This window comes from Acomys minous (genome assembly GCF_964271855.1).
Source record: "Acomys minous genome assembly, chromosome: 13".
In the NCBI taxonomy this organism is placed as follows: domain Eukaryota; kingdom Metazoa; phylum Chordata; class Mammalia; order Rodentia; family Muridae; genus Acomys; species Acomys minous.
The window spans coordinates 39151226-39171107 of record NC_140495.1 but is presented as its reverse complement, the minus strand read 5'-3'; the positions used below and the strand labels follow the sequence as shown (position 1 = coordinate 39171107).

At 38.2% G+C, this 19882-nt stretch overlaps 1 protein-coding gene across 3 annotated transcripts in view; it reads left to right on the top strand.

Moving 5' to 3' along the window:
* Positions 1-1311, top strand: part of LOC311581975 (uncharacterized protein) — an 89676-nt gene extending 88365 nt beyond the window's left edge. For all 3 annotated transcript variants that reach the window (XR_014773972.1, XR_014773973.1, XM_084754560.1), the window contains one exon: positions 74-1311. Coding sequence is in view for 1 of the 3 variants with exons in the window: in XM_084754560.1 (XP_084610686.1) it covers positions 74-175 (102 nt within the window). In the remaining 2 variants the exon portion in view is untranslated. The remainder of the gene's footprint in view (positions 1-73) is intronic.
* Positions 1312-19882: the final 18571 nt, after the last annotated feature.

Sequence of the window (19882 nt, the reverse complement as noted above, 5' to 3'; positions counted from 1 at the left end):
CTTAAACAAAGATTTCTAAGCTTAGACTTCAGGGAGCACTGCAAACTATCTCTGTTCTCTCTTTTGAATGCAGTTGTTAAGGTATGAAACATCCAGACTACGAATTAGAGATAACAGTATGGCCATGCTGTCAACCAATGACAACTGCCAAGCCTGTGACAACATCCTCATATGATCCAGCCAATCAGGTGGCTGGACTACCATCCAAGTGATTTCAGCTAATGCAAGAAGGACTGTGCAAGACAAAGGAGTCACTCAATGAAATGCAAGTAAGTCTTTGCTGCCTGAAATCATTCAACATAGAGTGCTCCACTACTTAAAGGCATAAAATTTGGTACTAAGAGCATTATGCCATCACAGCTCAAACCTAAATCATTTGGCTTTAACAAAAGAACCATTTAAGAGATGATAGAGGTGCCATCAAGAGGCCAAAAGCACCTCCAGGATAGAATGACTTCCTCTGTGCCACAAACCCGAGGCAAGGCTGTCACTGGGGAGATAGAATTTCTTACCAGGAAGAGCTGACATAGGTAAAAGGCTTCCCAGTTAATCAAAATTTCAATCAAATTTCAAATCCTTATTCCTTTGAAGAAATTGGAGGGCAAACTCAGATTTTCAAGGGCAGATGAAAGAAACAGAACAAGTAAATCATTTTTTTTAAAAGAACAATGATGTTCAACAATTTCAACATATAATATGCAGTAATATTATTCAAGACAGCTACGGAAATTGTGGTGGAAATGTACAGCAATGGAACAGAATAGAGAGTGAAAGGCGGAGTCACACGTGTAACTCACTTGAACTTAGAAAGAAATAATTAGGTAATTCTGTGGGAAATTGCACACTTTTCAGAAATGCATTCTGGGAAAGGTACAGATTTTTTTCATAAATAAAATATTATAGCCATGAAAAATTGACAGGTGTTTTTTCCTATGCAAAAATTTTAAATCAAAAGAATCATGAACTTAATAGAAGAAACTCAAATGATAAAAGGTCTAGAAGTATGCAGAAAATTTTTATAACAATATGTTAGGAAATATTTCTTCAATGAAGTGTAATCAATCACCAGGCATACAGAAAAAGATGTGAATATTTTAAAAAGTAAAAACATTTACTTTTGTGATGCTGGTGATCAAAACCAGAGACTTGCATGTGCTCTACCACTGAGCTCTCTTCGTAGCTCAAGAGCTCTTTTCTCTTATAGACACAATTAATAACAAAAATACAAATCAGCTGTAAGAAGAAAATACTTGTAAAATGTTTATCTAATTGAAAACTCTTATGTAGAATGTATAAAGAAGCTTTGTAAATAATATTATAAAAATACACTAAGATATTTTTGTGTGGTTCTCATTTTTGCTTGTTTTGTTTTTTAGTATTTTATTTATGTTTAAGATTAGTGTAATTTATTCAGATTACATCCTGATTGTTCTCCCCTCACTCTTATATTTCTATTCTCACTGTCCCTCCCTCTTCTGCCCTATCCCTTCCCCCAGACATCTGACAAAAGGGAGCCTCTTCCCTCACCATATGACCACAGCCTATCAGCTTGCATCCCTTTCCTATGTGTGCCTGCTGGACCTCCCCACCAATGGGAAGTGATCAAATCAGGGACACCAGAGTTCACGACAGAAACAGTCCCCACTCGCCCCCACAACCATAGAGACTGTAGCTGTCCATTGCCTGTATCTGAACAGGGGGTCTAGTTTCACTGCATGCGTTGTCCTTGGTTTCTGCAACAGTTTGTGCAGGCTCCCCTGGGTCCAGATGCACAAGCCTTGGTGTTCTTTGTGGGGTTTGTGAACCCCTCCCGCCCTTCCATATCACTCTCAGCACTGGGCCTAGAGCCTGTCTGAGAGAGTCTCAGCATCTGTCGCATTCTCCTGCTGGGTGAAGTCTCTCAGAGGACATCGATGTTAGCCTAATATTCGCTTATAAGTGAGTATGTACAATACGTGTCTTTCTGGGTCTGGGTTGCCTCACTCAGGATGATCTTTTCTACTTCCATCCATTTGACTGCAAATTTCAAGATTTCCTTTTTTTTAGTAACTGAATAGCATTCCATTGTATAAATGGACCACAATTTCTTTATCCATTGTTCAGTTGAGGGACATCTAAGTTGTTTTAGTGGACAATAGATCTAAACATTGTCAAGCATTGAGAAGTATGCACACAGCTGGAACTCGTAGATTGTTCTTAGTGAAATTAAGCAAAATGTATACAGGGACCTTTGTACAAAACACATTGGCTGCCTCTACAAAGGTACGCCTTCTGGGCATACATTTGCCACCGACCCAGCACTCCCATTCTTAGCTACACATAAAAATACTCACACATCCCTATATACAAAGGCTCATGTAGATTTATTAATAGCACATAGAATAGAAATAGCCAATTATATCTCAACTAGACGACACATAAACAAATGTGATATATCCACATTTGAAAATTTAACAATAGAAAGGAACAGAATATTGATGCCTGCAACAGTAAGGATGAACATTTAAAGGACAATATATAATTCATGTAATACATACAGCAAGATACAAACAAAAGACTGAAATGCATGAAAACATTTACGTGAAATATAGAGTATACAAAGCTATAATAATACAAAAAGCTCAGTACTTACTGAAGTCCAGGAATAAAGAGGCGTTACCTGCAGAGGTTAATGGGAGAAACTACTGCCCTCTCCTGAAAGTCCACTTTCCTTATTGAGATAAGAATTACATAACTGTTTACAATGTCTATATTTCACCAAACTGCACCACTTGAGTGAGTAAACTTTAGTGTCCATAAATTATATCTTGAAAAACTAAATGAAAAATACAGAAAATAAGGATGGGAAATTAGGAGAAGGAAACTATGTAGGAAGGAAGTCTAACAAGGTTCTAGTCCGGGGTTTCTCAACCTTCCTAATGCTGTGACTATGTGATACAGCTCCTCATGTTGTAATGACCCCCCCCAACCATAAAGTTATTTTAATTGCTACTTCTTTACTGAAATTTTGCAGCTGAGTTGTGTCTCAGTTTCAAATACCATAGGAATTATGTGTTCTTCAATTGTCTGCACACACGGGTTGAGAACTGCTCCTCTCAGCCCTCTGTCTTGTTAAATTCTTTCTTTTTACCCTAATGTTCTTTTTTAAAAAAAAAAGATTTATTTATTTATTTATTACATATACAGTGCTCTGCTTACATGTACACTTGCACACCAGAAAAGAGAACCAGATCTCACGGTAGATGGTTGTGAGCCACCATGTGGTTGCTGGGAATTGAACTCAGGACCTCTGGAAGAGCAGATGTTGCTCTTAATCACAGTGCCATCTCTCCAGCCCCATTAAATTCTTATACATGCTTTTAGTCTTTATTTTATACCTTCATTTCTAGGACTATATCTGGGTCCTTTGGCTAAAGGCAAAGTCTTCTTTAGATGGCCCTGACGAGGCCTGTATACTTGAAAAATGATGGAAACATTGAAGATACTTTTCTTTAGTCCAACTTAGCACTCAGAGCTTCTCCAGTTCCCACTACAGCGCGTGTGCGCGCGCGCGCACACACACACACACACACACACACACACACACACACACATACACACACCACTGACCTGGCAGCTGGCTCCATAAAACCTCAAGATCTTTGAGGGCTCTTGTGACCTTGAGATAACCTCCATAATTGAGCTGATTTCCCTGACATTCAACTAGTATTCCTTTGGGAATGGACAGAGTTGGAACTTGCTCCAGTTTTGGGTCTCCTTTCACTGTTGCTTTTGGTTTTAAGTAGGGACTCCAGAATTTGACAGATTGAGCCATAGAACAGAGCAGGAAGTAAAGTTCTAAAGTGAAATCAGAAGTCTGTAGCCTTCTTCAAGGAGGCAGAACTCAGAAGCCAGGTCTCAAGAGACTTGTAGTTATCACCTCTGCCTTCTAAATATTTGACACATGAATGAAGGCTCAATTCCTATTCTAACTAGAGAAATTTTCTGATCCTGTCTTCAGAGAGGGTCGGGGAAGCAGTCAGAGCCAAGAGAAAGGAACTTCATGACTTGTTTACCTCAGTCAATGTGAGTATGGCCTGGTGAATGTGGATCCAGAGAATGTTCGGCTAAGGAAAGCTGCATAGAGTCCAGGCTTGTAAGATACAAGGTGAGATTAGCCACAATTCATGGCAAAGAAATCCAGAGAAGATGAATAGAAGGTTCCAGATGGCTGGGCAACATCCAAAGCAGGGAACGGTAAAATAATCAAACTCAAGCTTAATTTCTGGAGCTGGTCTTAAAGGAAGTAATGCTCATTGGTGAGTGATTGTTCACAAGGTTTCACAGCCAGGAAGCTGAAGCTAATGGCCTGAAAAGTCACAACACAGTGCAGTCAGGGCAGCAATGTTCTCCCAGTAGCAGCAAAATCACTTTCCTGGGAGACTCGTTGTACTGATGACACTTAGAAATGACTTTGTCCTTTTAACTAGGCTCCTTAAGGCTTAAGTCACAGTCATCATTTCAGAGATACCAAGCCAAGTGTGGTCAGGTTCTCCCCAAGAGACTACTTAGGAGCCAGCCCTTAAATTATGCACAAGCACCGAAGAACCAAGATAGGAAGAAAAGTGTAAAAATTTAATATCCTGGCTGATAAGTACATCAGCTTAATAATCACCTTATTGTAATCCCTGGTAAAATAGACTTAAACCTGAAAAGGCATGGCATGTAACATAGAATGCATTCAATATTTATTTTATGAGGTGTTGTTATTACACTGTTTATGATGTAAAAATTCCAAATTAAATCTAAATACTAAAAAATATTTGAGAGAAAGAGGAATAAAATGAAGTCATAATAAGTATCAGAAATATATTGGTTTTCGTTTGGTCATTGGAGATTAATGGTAATTGTACTTCTTCAGGAGTACTAGACAAGATAGAGAGGTGACAGACAGATGATGGTTGGATTAAATAGCTATTCAGCGCACATAATTTGATCCATAACCATTTTGATATACATTTGCTGACCACGAGTGATAATGGTGGCTAAGGAGAGCTTTCCTTTTTCTTAGGAGCCTTGGCCCTTCTCGAGATTAGCAGCTGTGACAGGAAAAAAGCAAGTCACCTGTCACTTTTCATTTCCTCTCATTCAAAGCATCAGCCATTTTCAGGCTTCCTAGCATGCTTTCTTGTCAAAATTTTATTGACTGCCAAAAGAAGCATGATTCTGAAGAGAAAGGGAAACACTGTACTTACAGCATCAACCTATTTCTTCTTATGTTGTTTTCAAGGAGAGAAGAGAAACCAGGGAGAAGATAGAAGATTTATATCCCCAGAATCACACTGATATAAAATACATGAAGGGTGGGGTTGTTTTTGCCCAAAGCGAATTAAGACAGGGAAGAATGAGAGAGGACATCAGCGCCCACAGGGAAGAGGTGGAGGTGCATCATGTCTAGATCTTTCTCAACGAGCATAAGCCCAACAGCTCTAGATTCTATGGAGCAGCAGCAAAAAAGAAAAATAGTGCACATTTTCTTTTATTTTAGTAGCTAAAATCTATTTTATGGCAAAACGTAGACATTTTTAATTACCAAATTTAATTTTTGGGAGTTCAGAGGACAACTTTAGTTAGGTCCTTAGTTGTGGATGTAAGCACGTTTACCTGCTAAGCTATATTCCCAGCCAAGAAATGTAGACTTTTGTCTGTTACTAAGTAGACATATGTCTGTCAGGAAATGCACTAAGATTCTTGCAATAACAAGATATGCATGGCTTAAAATATAACTTCGCTCGTCACAGTTACCTAAACTGATACTACTTATCAAGACACTTTTTAAAAATTTTTGTAAATTCATATCATACACCCCAAACCCTCTCATCTTCCCCTTCCCTCATATCTGCCCTCCACCTTTGCAACCTCTTCCCAAACAGAGAAGAAAAATCTCATCGTGGAAGCTGTACTGTGTCACAGTATGTCCCACACTATACCCCTTTGTCTACACTTCTTTGCTTGTGAATGCTCATTGCAATGATTCATTGGTTTGACACAAGGTCTCTGGCTCCTGCTACTCTATCAGTTCTGGAATCTCAGTGGGACTCCTTTCAGGTATTCCGCTGTTGCACTGTGTCATGGCAATCTAGCAGTTTATCAGTGGTTTAGATGCTGAGGTAGGCTAATTCAAAGCCCTGGTTATGGGCCTGAGAAGTATCTGTGCTGGTCAGCCCACCAGCTCTCCAGATCTTGCACCCTCAATGTCCAGGACCAACTCTCTTGTGCTGTCCAAGTGAGGTGCAGGGTTACTTTTCAAAGTGCTGCTGGAGGAGAGGGGCAGGGACAGCTCTCCTGCTCGCATGACCCAATGGACAGCTCTTCACCCTGCCAAAGGTGGCAGGGGTGAGAATCCTACAGTTTGGTATGTGTGTGTGTGTGTGTGTGTGTGTGTGTGTGTGTGTGTGTGTGTGTGTGTTTCCTGTTATTTTGTTTTGATATTTTGTTTGCCTGTTAGTTTTTTTAAATAAAGAGAGATAAAAAAGGCCTCAGAGTTGGGAAGTGGGTGGAGATGCATATAAATTTGAGAGAAGAGCATTATCAGACTATATTATATAAAAATCTTTCTTTCAGTAAAAACAAAAGAATCTGGTATCTCTGTTTTACCTTAATGACCTTCTTAAGCAGGTTACCAAGAAGAGACTTGATACCCTATGATCATATACAGGGGGAGGTAATCCCCCTCAGGAACAGTCATAGGGGAGGGGAATAAGGGGAAATTGGGAGGGAGGGAAGAATGGGAGGATACAAGGGATGGGATAACCATTGAGATGTAACAAGAATAAATTAATAAAGGAGGAAAAAAAAGAATCTAAGCACAATTCAGTTACATCTATAAACTTATATTCTGAGTATCCTGCAGTGTCTGATGGCAGAATTGAAGTGTTGTAACATTTCAATAAAGGGTTAGGCTAATTTTGTTTTTCCAGCATGTATTGGACAATGATTATGGAAAAAAGGTATAACTCAGCAAAAGGTTTGTGGTGTTTAGTGCACTTCAACAAGATTCTGTAATTGAGGAAATTGAAACTAAGAGCTCTGTAATGTGATTATACATTCCACCTACTCAAGTACCCTTTCTCTTCCTAAATGTGAACAGTCATAGAGGTTAAATCAACTAATCCAGGCAGAATATCATTCTTAAAATCCCAGTAATGGGCAGAACAGGTCTGAATAACAATATAGGTGCTCATAGAAAAGCACTCACAATTCTTTTAAATTTGCAGATGAAGTCATACTTATGGTTGCCAAATAGAGCCAGGCAAGAAGGGCTTACTTATGTTTCTCTCCGCATATCTGGCTAGGGGTTAAGTACTGCACACTGCACCTGTTCAAAGGCATGTAAGCCCTCAGCTCACTCAGCAGCCATTCGACAACTGAAAAGGTCCATGAGGTGGTGGGAGCAGAGACTGCGGAGACTGTAGAAACTGCCAAGGAGCTGAAAAGGCAAGGGCGGTCAGAACCAAGCAGAAATACTATAGATTTCAGCCAGGTTATGCGGTCCAAAGACTCACCTGTGCTAAGGGCTAAGAGCTTCCACACCTGAAGCTCTGAACAATAATACTGTTTGATGAGCGGTGAGTCACTATCACTCTTAACCATTATGTCTATGGTGTGAGCACCCAGGACTCCAAGTCTCTAGCCTTAAAAGCCTAGAGTCATAAGCCTCTATTTCTTAATATCAAGAACTATAAACCTCTGGGTTAAAAAAAGACAAGTTCATAAGTCTCTATCTAAGGAGATGTACCAACAGCCCCTTGACCTGGTACTGATACCAGTAACTCATTTCACTGTGGCCCTCAGTCCTCATATAGTGCCTTGGAAATAGTAAGTGCTCTGTACATCTTCATGGAATAGTATGTGATAAATTTTAGTTGTTAGGAGACCATAAACCTAAGCAAGAATGAGCTATATAAGGTATGGCTGTAAGGCCATACAAGCCTTAATTTTTACTTACTATGTGGGCCTTAAATACTGACGAATAAGAGACATATCTTAATGCATTTTTTTTACTTTCTCTGGCAATTTAGTAATCACATCTGGCCTACGGTAACTTCTAAAATATGTAAATAATTATTAAATTAGTCATTGTTCCAGATAGAGTGGTGACATGACGTGAACAGCTCTTCTGATGTGGTCACTTATTTCATAATACCAAGAGTGTTGCTGAGGGCATTAAAGCATGCCAGAAGAGAAAAGCATGCATATTTTCTGTATCACTCTGCCAAAGAACTATTTTATCCTTCTACTTGTTGCGCTAAGGCTAACACTGTGCATGGATTATCCAGAACTAAAATTATTAATAAAAAGGCATTCAGTATCATCCAGATTCAGATGTCTCTTGACCTTAAAATGGTCTGGCACTTCATACATATTCCAAGGAAATGGTGCAATGGTCCCTCCAACCTGAAAAGTAAAAGGGGCAAAATAAAAGGAAATAAAATCAATAAAGTGGAATAAGGTGAAATAGGGCTTTCCTCTCTTTCACATTCTGAGGCTTTGTTTGGAAATATAGCATCTACCAAATAAGATGAGGCTACCCAGTTTCAAAACCCTAAGACAGAGAGTAACCTGAGAAAAGTGAGTCTGTTGAGCTTTTAGCCAAAGATTAAATTCATCTCCTTTATGTTGCTTTGCTGTCCTTTTTCTTCTGTGTCTGAAAATAAAAATAACATGTTTTTCATCAGGCATTGGTGGGAAGCAAAAGAACTTAAAGTCGAGACTCTGGGCACAAGTTCACATCTGTGTCACAAGATCCTTTTTAATAGATGGCATAGACAACAGTCACAAAAACGAGTCATTCTCACAGTTTCTAGATAAGGACTCAAGCCTGGTTAGAGGTCACACTCAGGTGGTCTATAGAGGATCTTTGGTCCATATAATTTTGATAACTGAAAGTCAAATGGTATTATATTTCAAGAGAATGAATATATCTGTAGCCAAAAGACAAAACAATATCTGGAATAAAATGATATTCTTACTGCATTACTGTGGGCAACCTCTGATCTGTGGAGACATGGAGACCGTGGGAAAGCCAGGGAGCACGAAACAAAAATGAGTCTCCTCGTGTTTAAGACTTGCTTCTGTAGAAAGTAATAAAAGATGGGAGTGTTCATGTGTACTTGGTTGGCAATCTTCCTTTCAGATTAAATTTACTAATGAAACTGAGATCAATAGCACCAAAACCATACATGTGCAAATTTATTTCCAGGGCCTCAAGGGTGGCAGCGTGAATGATACAAGTGTTTTCAAACAGCACTAAAACAGTGCTGTTATTTATGTACAGTCAGTTGGTAATCCTGCAATCGATTTCATTTCTTCTTACACTACTGTATTTCTAGATCCTCTGTTATAACTACTTTTGTACTATATACTTATCAACATGTATTTTTGAATATTGAGTTTTATTTATGAAATAAATGCAAAGACATAAAAAATTGGTTTCCTTTGAGGAAAACATTTTAAGGTAAATAATGACTGAGAGAAGCAAATCGCTATCATCATTCATTGTAGAGTTCCTTTGCTCCACCTCAACTTTAATTGTACAACCATGAGTTCCTACTTTCAGTTTTTCAGCTATTGCTTCCCACAGCCGTCATCAAACGTTTTTGTCATTGCTTCCCAGTGGGGTCATGCTCTGCCGTGGCAATGATTAGGCTTCTCTTTGAACATGGCTGGCAAATCAGCAAGGCAGGTTGCTGTGAATATCCAGGGCTGGATTTAGAAAGTGTTTACAAAGACTCTGAGTATGAAGTAGTCTACCAGGAGAGGGAGATGGCTTTTGTAGAACTTCATGGAAAGAAGTCAGCCATCTGTTCAAGTTAATCCATTATCAGTATCATGATGTGTTGGATCAGAACATGCAGTCATAACACTTGAAACATACAGTTGCAGTTGTAAGTCTGAGAATCTGACCAGTTCATCATGATAGAAGATATATTTGTCTTAGATAAGAAAGATAAAGACCAAAATAAGAAAGGAAACCTAGATCCCAAGCTTCGATCTTATCAGTGGGTAAAAGGCTGCTCACTCCCTCAGAGAATATCAAGGCCCCAGAGCCGAACCTATTCTGAAATCCAGCATCTCTCTGTGTTGTTCCAAGGTACAATGGATGAGAAATATATTTTCCCCAACACACACACACACACACACACACACACACACACACACACACACACACAATGTATAGCTATTGTCTATGGATATTTATTCAAAATTTATATCTCAAGAAACATGGTGTGGGGCAAATAAGATACTTAATTCTATTTGTTCACTGTGGGTTAAAGCAATGCTTTCTATTGTTGTAAATGCAACACAGGCATTTAAGTTTGTCTGCTCTTTCTATACCATAGCTTCCTTCCTACATTCCAAGATTCACCATTAAGGACAACCTTACTGAAAGTCATTGTGATGTGTGAAGTATTCAGTTCTTCTTACTTTGACTTTGGAATGACCCTCAAGGCTCTCACTCTGCATGTTACTATGATTATAGCATTAATGATTGTAGTGAGGATAAACTCAGGGGCCTTTTTTGCTTTAACAACAGCCAAGAGATAGGTGAATTTTCTATTAATGTATCACAAATCCATAGGATATGAACAGTAAAACAGCTGCTCATATACTTTCTGTTGATATCCAGGAAGAGGAAATATTCTTTATTTTTTTTTCTTTTTCCAAGCTGTTAACACAGACAACAATGAAATGAAGTACTAATTAATTTGAAGATTTTTGACTGTTAACAGCTGTATGGATTTCATAAGCCAAGGAAAGAGAAATGTATTTATAAATATATTAAATAATGTTCAGTGAAAGAATCCACAAGCAAGATGCTATGGTATAAGAGCACAAACATTATAAGACAGGAGATGACAAGGATTCAAGTCATTAGTCTAGCACAGCAGGGCTAAATCATGTTACAAACTTTCTAGAGAAGGAAATGGAAAGTGAATGGTACAAGGTATCAAAAATAATTTTCTATTAATAAGGAATTAGTGTCTTAATATTTCCAGTTAATGTGACATAGTAAAAATACAGATACTGAAGTTTTGTGTGATAGACTTCATACAAATTAGAGATACATGTAGGTACATCAGACGGACAGCTTAAGCTTCATGTGGGTCCCTTAGTAAGAGGAGCAGGGGCTATCTCTGATGTGAACTCTGCTGCCTGCTTTTTGGTCACTCCCCACTGGTTGAGCTGCCTAGCCAGGCCCCAGGGAAGAGAACATGCTCAGTCCTGATGCAACTTGTGAGCTGGAGTATGTGGTTAGGGGGAGCTCCCCTTTTCTGATGACTAGGAGCAGGGCCAGCTGCAGGGTGTGGGCAGAAGAGGGAAGCAGGGGAGGACTGCGAGGAGAGGAGACAGGGAAAATGATTGCGATGTAAAGTGAATAAAATTTTTAAAAGGTGCTCATCACTTTAAGTTAAGCACACCATGGTATGTGTTGTACTCAGAATACATCCTGTTGCCTCCAGTCTTGCCTTTCTTCAAGCCCGTAGAACAGAATATCCTCAGAAGCTAATCACAATTGGTTGACTTCAGTGAATCCTCATACCTTGAAATTTCTACCATTTGTATAATCAACTGATCTTCAGTTTCCTAATCATAGCAAGACTTTCCATTTTCCCCAATCTACCAGCCTGTCTCTCCTCTTTTTTTTCTAATCTCAGTGAAAAAGATGCCTTTTGGAAAACACTTTCTATTTTCTCTGGAAATTTTGTCAAACTTCTACATAAACGTCCATCCTCTCCTGTTGTTATAGAGCTCTTCTCACTTGCATCTGTCTCCGCGTCCCCACTGCCTTTGCAGAAATGATGCTTGATCAATTATCCATTCAATCTCTGTCTCTCAACTAAGTATTTGTCAGACACTTACAAAAATGATCAATTATCTCCTATTTTAGAAAGAACATTCCGTGGCTTTTAATATGCTTTCAACCATTATACTTTTTTCATGTCCCTCTCACAGCCAACGGTTTTTCAAAAGTTGTGTATATTTATTCCATCTTGTCCTGATCCTAGAGCCTAAACTATATCTACTCCCATTCAGTTATAGTTACTATAAGTAATTTTAGGTAATTATAAAATGATGGTTCCTTATGCTGTTTTCAAGGATATTTAGGGTTTTGTTTCATTTTCATCTTTCCTCTCCTCTTATTTTATTGAGAGTGGGGACATTCTGGTTCTATTCATATTTGTACATTCCATGCCCTGCATAGGTCCCTGTATATGTCTATGTGGAGGTAAATAGATAAATGAATGGATGGTCGAATATTTTCTTTAGGGCACATAGACTATGTGGAGTTACAGTACCAGCTTAAACAACACACATTCTGCCACATGTAACCTATTGGACCAATGCATGCTGAGGTGTTGCAAAGTGAAAGTTAATCAAATATTTAGTTCCTAAGGAGAGATTAGAGTACCACATGTCTAGCAGCCTTGTTACTCTGAGTGTGTATATATCACTTAAAATTGATAAATTCAAAGCCTAGAATAGGTCAGTATTTTTTCTAGGATTTAAAAATAGAAGGGCATTTGTTGAAATAAAATACTATGCTAAAAGCAAATTTGATTTAAGAAAATGAGATTTTTTTTTGTTGTAGAATTGCCTAGGTGCACACATGTCTGTGTTTGTGTATACATTAGCACTCTATTTTAGTAAGAATAGAAGAAAGTTTGCCAAGGTAGAATTCCATACAGTTGCTATTATTACGTTCCCAAAGAATTAGATGTGGCAAACACTGGTTTTGATTATATTCTGTAATTTCTCCTGTGTTGATAACTAGTGCTCTCAAACCTGTCAATAGTATAAGTAAATTCTAAGAAGTAAATCAGTTTTAAATATCTGAACAGTGTTTCTGTCTTGCCATATTACACACTTTAGCATTGTGTTTAGAAACAGTGCCCAGATGCCCGTGAGCTGAAACTGTCCAGTATGCCCCTCCTTGTGAACTAGCTTTCACAGTACCAGAAGGTACCATGAAAGTTTTCAAAAAAGGGAGGTAACCAAGACTCATGCCCAGCTGTGTTGCCTATGAACTACATAAACAACCAGCATAGCACTATCTCCCTACACGTGCAGTAGTGGCAGACAGACTTCTGTAGCAAGCTCTCTAGTTTGACCTCTGACCCACTCAACAAGAGGGATGCCGTAGCTGACTGTGAGCCTTGCTAACTACTCAGTGCTAGGAAATCATGGTTATTGGAGGATGATCTGCAACCACTAAATTTCTAAACCTGCCAATCCCTAAACAAAAATTCATAAACATTTCTCCTTACACCCGTATGAGTGTAGTCTCCACATCTAATCAACAAAACATCTCTTTGAGATAGAGCCCATAACTTCAGAAAACCACAAGCAATTAACAGGCAGACTTGTGGAGTTCAGTCTCGGTGGATTTACCTACAAAACATTTGCACGCCTGAGCTTCATGGAACATTGTGGAACAGGGCATGCAAATATTAAAACAGTCATAGGATCAGAGAGCTTGCTGTGAGATTGTGTCTCCTAAAAACATCAGAAGCTGCGCCTGTAAATCCTCACCAGCATGACCACCTCAATTTCTGCTGAACAAGGACACCAACAAACATGCCAAACTGCACGGAGAAAAAGCTCAGGATCTCCTAACCCTAAGCAAAGAACTATAGGCAACTGAGTAATGACAACAATGGGAAAGATGGCCCTTTCCAGGGAACAGTACATCAACTGGTGGCCAAGTGTCAACTGGTCAGCCCTGAAAACATACACACAGACAGCATTATATGGACATCTGGGAATTTATGTGTTTATATGAATACATATATATATATATGTAATAAAAATTGATGTAAAAGGAAGATGTGAATTTGCAGGCGAGTGGGGAAAGGTATATGGATTTGAAAGAAGGACAAGGGAGAAATATAATTAAAGCACAACTTCAAAAAACAAAGAATATACAATAAAATTAAATCACTATACCAGTAATGTGAATAGATGATAAATTATTATAATGTAAATACATGAGACACAATTTCATTTTATAGTATTCATTTTGGTTTTGTTGTTGTTTTGTTTTGTTTTGTTTGAGACAGGGTTTCTCTGTGTAGCCTAGACTGTCCTGCTGTCCTGGACTTTCTTTGTAGATCAGGCTGGCATCAAACTCACAGAGATTCGCCTGCCTCTGCCTCCCTGAGTACTGGGATTACAGGTGTGTGTCACTGTGCCTGGCTTTACAGTATTCTTGTAATAAATAAATAATTGGAGTTGTGTCAATCAGAGAAAAAGAAATTAACTTAAGCTCATGTAAGCAATGATGAAAAGTTATGTGTTTGACAACAAAGGACTTATGATTTGTGGCCAGAGTAGGTTCCTAAGGTCAGAAATAATACAAAATAAGAGACGAGAGGATCTTTGTGAGTTCAAGGTCATCCCAGTCTACATGGTTATAGGCCAGCCAGGGTTAGATAGGGAGACTGTTTCAAAAAACAAAAACAAAAACACAAACACAAACACAAACACAAACCAACCACTACCCACAAAATCAATTCAGTGTCTCAAGGATATTCTAGCTCTAATTCTATCATTAGAACCATGGTCAGTGGATCTGAAAGACAATGATTAATTTCCTCATTTCCTGGAAAATTTGCAACAGCCATGAACCTTCAGTAACCTAGCTGGAAGCAGTCTGTATTTAAATCCCATGCCCATATATTGGTTGTCAGACCCAGCAAGAGAATAGCTAAGCGTTTGCACTCCTCTATTGGGATGACTACATAAAAAGATGCTCAAATTATCAAAATTGAAAAACAACATTCACTATGGAATAACACAGTAGGAAATAACTATGAAATTCAATAGTCAGATTGAAAAGGAAAAGGAGGTATAAACATGACGCATAGGTGAATATAAATACAAGTATTTAAGAAATAAAAATTGTTAACAAAAGAAAGAGATTTGTACTTGAAAAGGGGGTTATTATTAGGTAACAAGGATACACCAACATTCTGACTCAATTTATACAAAATCTTAAATTCAAGAACTTGATAATGAGAAGTGTGGCCTCCAACAAGCTCAAAGAAAAGTTAAGGAAAATAGAAATAATGTGAACAATAATCAAATTCCTTTAAATAGATATAATAAAATCAAGCTTTGATAAGGTCGATTTATCTTTATGAATCTGTCACTGATTAGGTCCCAGGAAATGAAGAATTAAAGATTTGCATGTTTTTTCCTGATGAGATAAATTGTTCTATTAGTGAATTATGAGAAAAGAGTAAACAAAAGTTATCTATTGATCTATTCACTTTTCTTTCTCATTTGTCTCCTACTCCAGGTTTTGAAAAAATTATAGATGCAGCAGAGAAATCACTGAAGATGAAAAATCTGGCAAAAAGATGCTTATTTAACTGCATTGAACATTGTTCCAAGACAGTTTTGCTGTAACTAAATGTCTCTGTTTTGTATCCACACAGGGCAAGGTTGGGTCAGGTCCCGTCAATGGAGCACAGTGGAGATTGTGTTTGTTCATTCTTAGCCACTGTGTCCTTTCAGTTCACTGATGGACCTGATTTTGAGGGAGATGACAAACTCTCCATGACATATTGAAAGGCAACAAATTGTGCTTTTCAGCAGTCATCAGTGGAACTGTTCACTATACACACACACACACACACACACACACACACACACACATGCATACACACAATTACACATACATGTATTTATATGGCAATTGAAGTTGGTTGGATATTGAGGTGTGGAGGATCTGGGAGAAGTTAAGGGAGCAAATTATATATTGTATGAAAAACTAAAAGGAAGAACAGAAGTACTGAAATTTGCTATACTCTTAAATTTTTTTAAAATATGAAGTGATGGGCATAAAATGGAGAAAAGAAGGGAAAAGCAAAGTAACTAAAAGAGGGAAAGAGAGACAGTAACAATCAGAAAGACTAAAGAGAAAAATCACCATCCTGTCCCCTGTGTAGGCAAATGGTTTCACAGGATGGAGAAAGTGAATGCTCCTTTAAAACCACAACAGCAACAACAGAATCTGAATCAGCCAAGGCTGACATGAGCCTTATCGGTTCCAAAGACTATTGTGTGCTTCTCTTCCTGCCTCCCAAGGATGCTGTAGGTACTAGTAGGAAACACACAGTGTCTTAAGAGCAAAGAATCAGAAGCCAGGTAGCAGCAGCCTCCAGAATGTGTGAGGCTCCTGACAGTGTCTCAAGTTCATATTTAAAGCAAAGAAATAATGATGATTCCTTCGTGGGTTGAAATATTGCCATAATATTAGCCAACAGCTCTAAAATGATAGAGAATCTGGACCTGCTGGGTGAGTATTTATGGAGAAAGCCAGATGGCTGTATTCTGCTATTAGTGAAGTGCCTGGCCTCACCACATTAGAGAAGCCAAAGTGAAGAGCATCTCACTGTCATACTGCACCAAAACCTAAATCATGTGCCTGAATCACAAAGAGAAAGAACGAATTTTTAAATGGAGGCAAATCCAAAATCTAGATAATTCTTCCTGCAGAATTACCCTTGTGGTCATTTATAAAAACATATATATATATCTTACATGAATAAGTCACAGTTCTTATTCTGCCTTCTAGAATAATTTCCATTCATTGTGCTTACTTTCAAAACTACTTCTCATAAAGTAATTGTGTGACTTACCTCCTAACCAAAGTCATTTTTATCAAGTTCGTGTTTTATTATTAACTACATGGTCAATTTATTAAAGACTATATAGGAAAGACATATACCAAATTGAATTTGCACTACATAACCACGAGGATAGTCTATAATTCGAACAAGGTTTGAATTTCACTCCAGGCGAGGTTTAGTCTTCTCTACGTGCTATGAGTGATTTTCTCTGTCTTGTTTACTTCACAGTTAAACATGAAACTTTGCATATGTTCTGGTGAAACAGCTTCAAAACACCTGGTATCGGAGACAGATTTTATACTTTCAGACCTTTATCTACTACTATTTGGGAATTCTTCCTTTTCATATGTAGCATATATATTGATGAGAATTTTCACCACATATTAAGACTAGTAAGTGAATAACTCTTTAGTCAAACTTAAACATTTTTATAGTGGAATCAAATACACATGAAAATGTGATGTGTGTTTTCAGTGTAGCTTTTCTGTTATGGACTTTATATTTTTCATCAGAGTCCTCTGATTCTAGAATCTTTGTTACATAACTCCTAATCCTTTACTCTAAAGAAACTGAATCATTGACCACAAAATCACAAGGCAAAGAAAGAAGCTCCTCTCCCACAGAAAACACAAACAGAGCAATTTATATAATTTGGATATGACTGCAAATAATGTCAAAACTGGTGCAAATCATTGCCAAGTGATACAATAGCATTGTGACGGAATTTTTTTAATTTTTAATTTTAATTTTATTAATTCAATCAGATTAAAACTCAATTGTTATCCCATCACTTGTATTCTTCCATTCCTCCCCCCCTCTCTCCCGCTTTCACTTTATTCCCCTCCCCTAGGTCTATGACAGAGGGGGACCTCCTCCCCCACTATATGGTCATAGGTTATCAAACCTCATCTTGATAGCCTGCTTATTCTTTCTTTGCTTGCCACCAGGCCTCTCCACTAAGGAGAGGTGGTCAAATATGGAGCACCAGAGTTCATGTCAAAGTCAGTCCCTGCTCACATAACTTTATTACATTTAGTATGTGAGTGTGTGTGTGTGTGTGTGTGTGTGCATACTCAGTTGCACATTTGTGGAGGCCAGAGAACAACTTGATGGAGTAGGCTCTCTTTACCATGTGTGTTAAAGGGATTTAACTCAGACCACTGAGCTTTGCAACAGGCACTTTTTCCTGTAAAACCACCTTGCTACTCTGAGAATTAGCATCCCTGTGGGAATGCTAAATAATTAACTGAGGTAGTGATAGGAAATTTTAAGATGGAATAAAGAGAGTGTAATGGCTTCTTACAACCACCTCTCAAGACAACATTTAAGACACATGAATATCAGTATGGCTGGCTCTTCAGAAACAAACATTGTAATCGATAGTAAATAATACCTGGTAGACAAGCATTTAGAGACTGTAATGAAAAAATCTCCCAAACTGCTTATAAGTAATTTCTCTGCACTCTTTTGTTGTTAGATTTAAAATGAACCCACACTGGCCTCTCAGGAAGCGACTTGTAGCCAACTGCAGGATTAAAGAAGTGCCATTGCCAGGGACTTTGAACTGTTCCATAGCTAAAGGGTGAACTGATCTCAGAAGATATGGCTAGTTCTTCCTTTCTGATATGACACTGGCTAACCCAAAAGGGAGACTGACAGAAATGCATGGTTTTTTGTTATTCCTTCCTATCTTAAGCACATCATGAGTTCTAGGCCAGAGAGACCTGACGACAAGGATAAGCCAATGATACTAAGATTAAATATTACTTCTGTGCTTAGCAAAAGTGGTGAAGTGATGCTTTTATGCAGAAGAGATTCACCATTATCCCAGGAGGAGAAGAATAATGTTTCCTTTTCAACATAAATAATTCAACGCCAGGGCACATGCCTCTCTCCCGCTCCTCATATGCCTGCTTCGTGCACATAGCGCTTTCCCTTTCTCTATGTGCCCACCCTGTCATGCAAGATGAATGCCTTTGTGACCTCTCTACTGAAGCTGTGACTTTCTTCTCCTTTCCCTCTGTAAATGGTTGGTGAGATCTCCAGCATGCTGGCCATAGGGGAGGGGAGTAAGGGGAAAATGGGAGGGAGGGAGGAATGGGAGGATACAAGGGATGGGATAACCATTGAGATGTAATATGAATAAATTAATAAAATAAAATTTAAAAAAAGAAATAGAAAACACTGTTTTAATTTTTTTTTTGTTTTTTGTTTTTTTTGTTTTTGAGACAGGGTTTCTCTGTGTAGCCTTGGCTGTCCTGGACTCGCTCTGTAGACCAGGCTGGCCTCGAACTCACAGAGATCCTCCTGTCTCTGCCTCCCGAATGCTGGGATTAAAGGCGTGGGCCACCACGCCCGGCGCCTGTTTTAATTTTTTAAATGAATAACAAACAAGTTCAGGGAAACCATTAAATGCACTTTTTAAAATTTTTGCAAATGATTGCTGAAAGTGTTTTTCCTTCACTTTTCATTATTAAGAAAAGGTACCCAAGGAAAATAAGTTATAAATAGGAGTTTTATATGGTGGACAGGAGATAGGAAATGTAATTAGTAAAAAATGAAGCAAAGGAAATATTTAATATAATGCTTAATGGACTAGAAGAAACTCATACATGGAGAGAGCTAAGATTATGAGAAATGCATTCACGTGCACACATGGGTAGGAGATAGACTACACTTGAGGTCTTGGAAATCTTGTCAATTCTTGATCTGTATCTTTTATGTATTTTCTATAATATTTAACCTCTACATGTAGCTGTTTCTCTAACCCTCTCCCTCTCTCTCCCTTCATTCCTCCCTCCATGTATGTATGTATGTATGTATGTATGTATGTATGTATACATGCATGTATGCATGTATCTATCTATCTATCTATCTATCTATCTATCTATGTATATATCTATCTATCTATGTATATATCTATCTATCCATCCATGTATGTATGTATGTATGTATGTATGTATGTATGTATGTATGTATCTGTCTATCTATCTATCTATCTATCTATCTATCTATCTATCATCTATCTACCTATCCATCTAGGAGCTGAAGTCTTCACTATGTTCCCCATCTTGGTCTTGAAATGGACAAAAGGAATCATCCTGCTTCAGATTCCAGTAGCTGGGGCCACTGCTTCATGATAGTACCTACCTTGAATTTACTCATTATGTATAAGAATAGCATTAGCCTATATGACCACAACC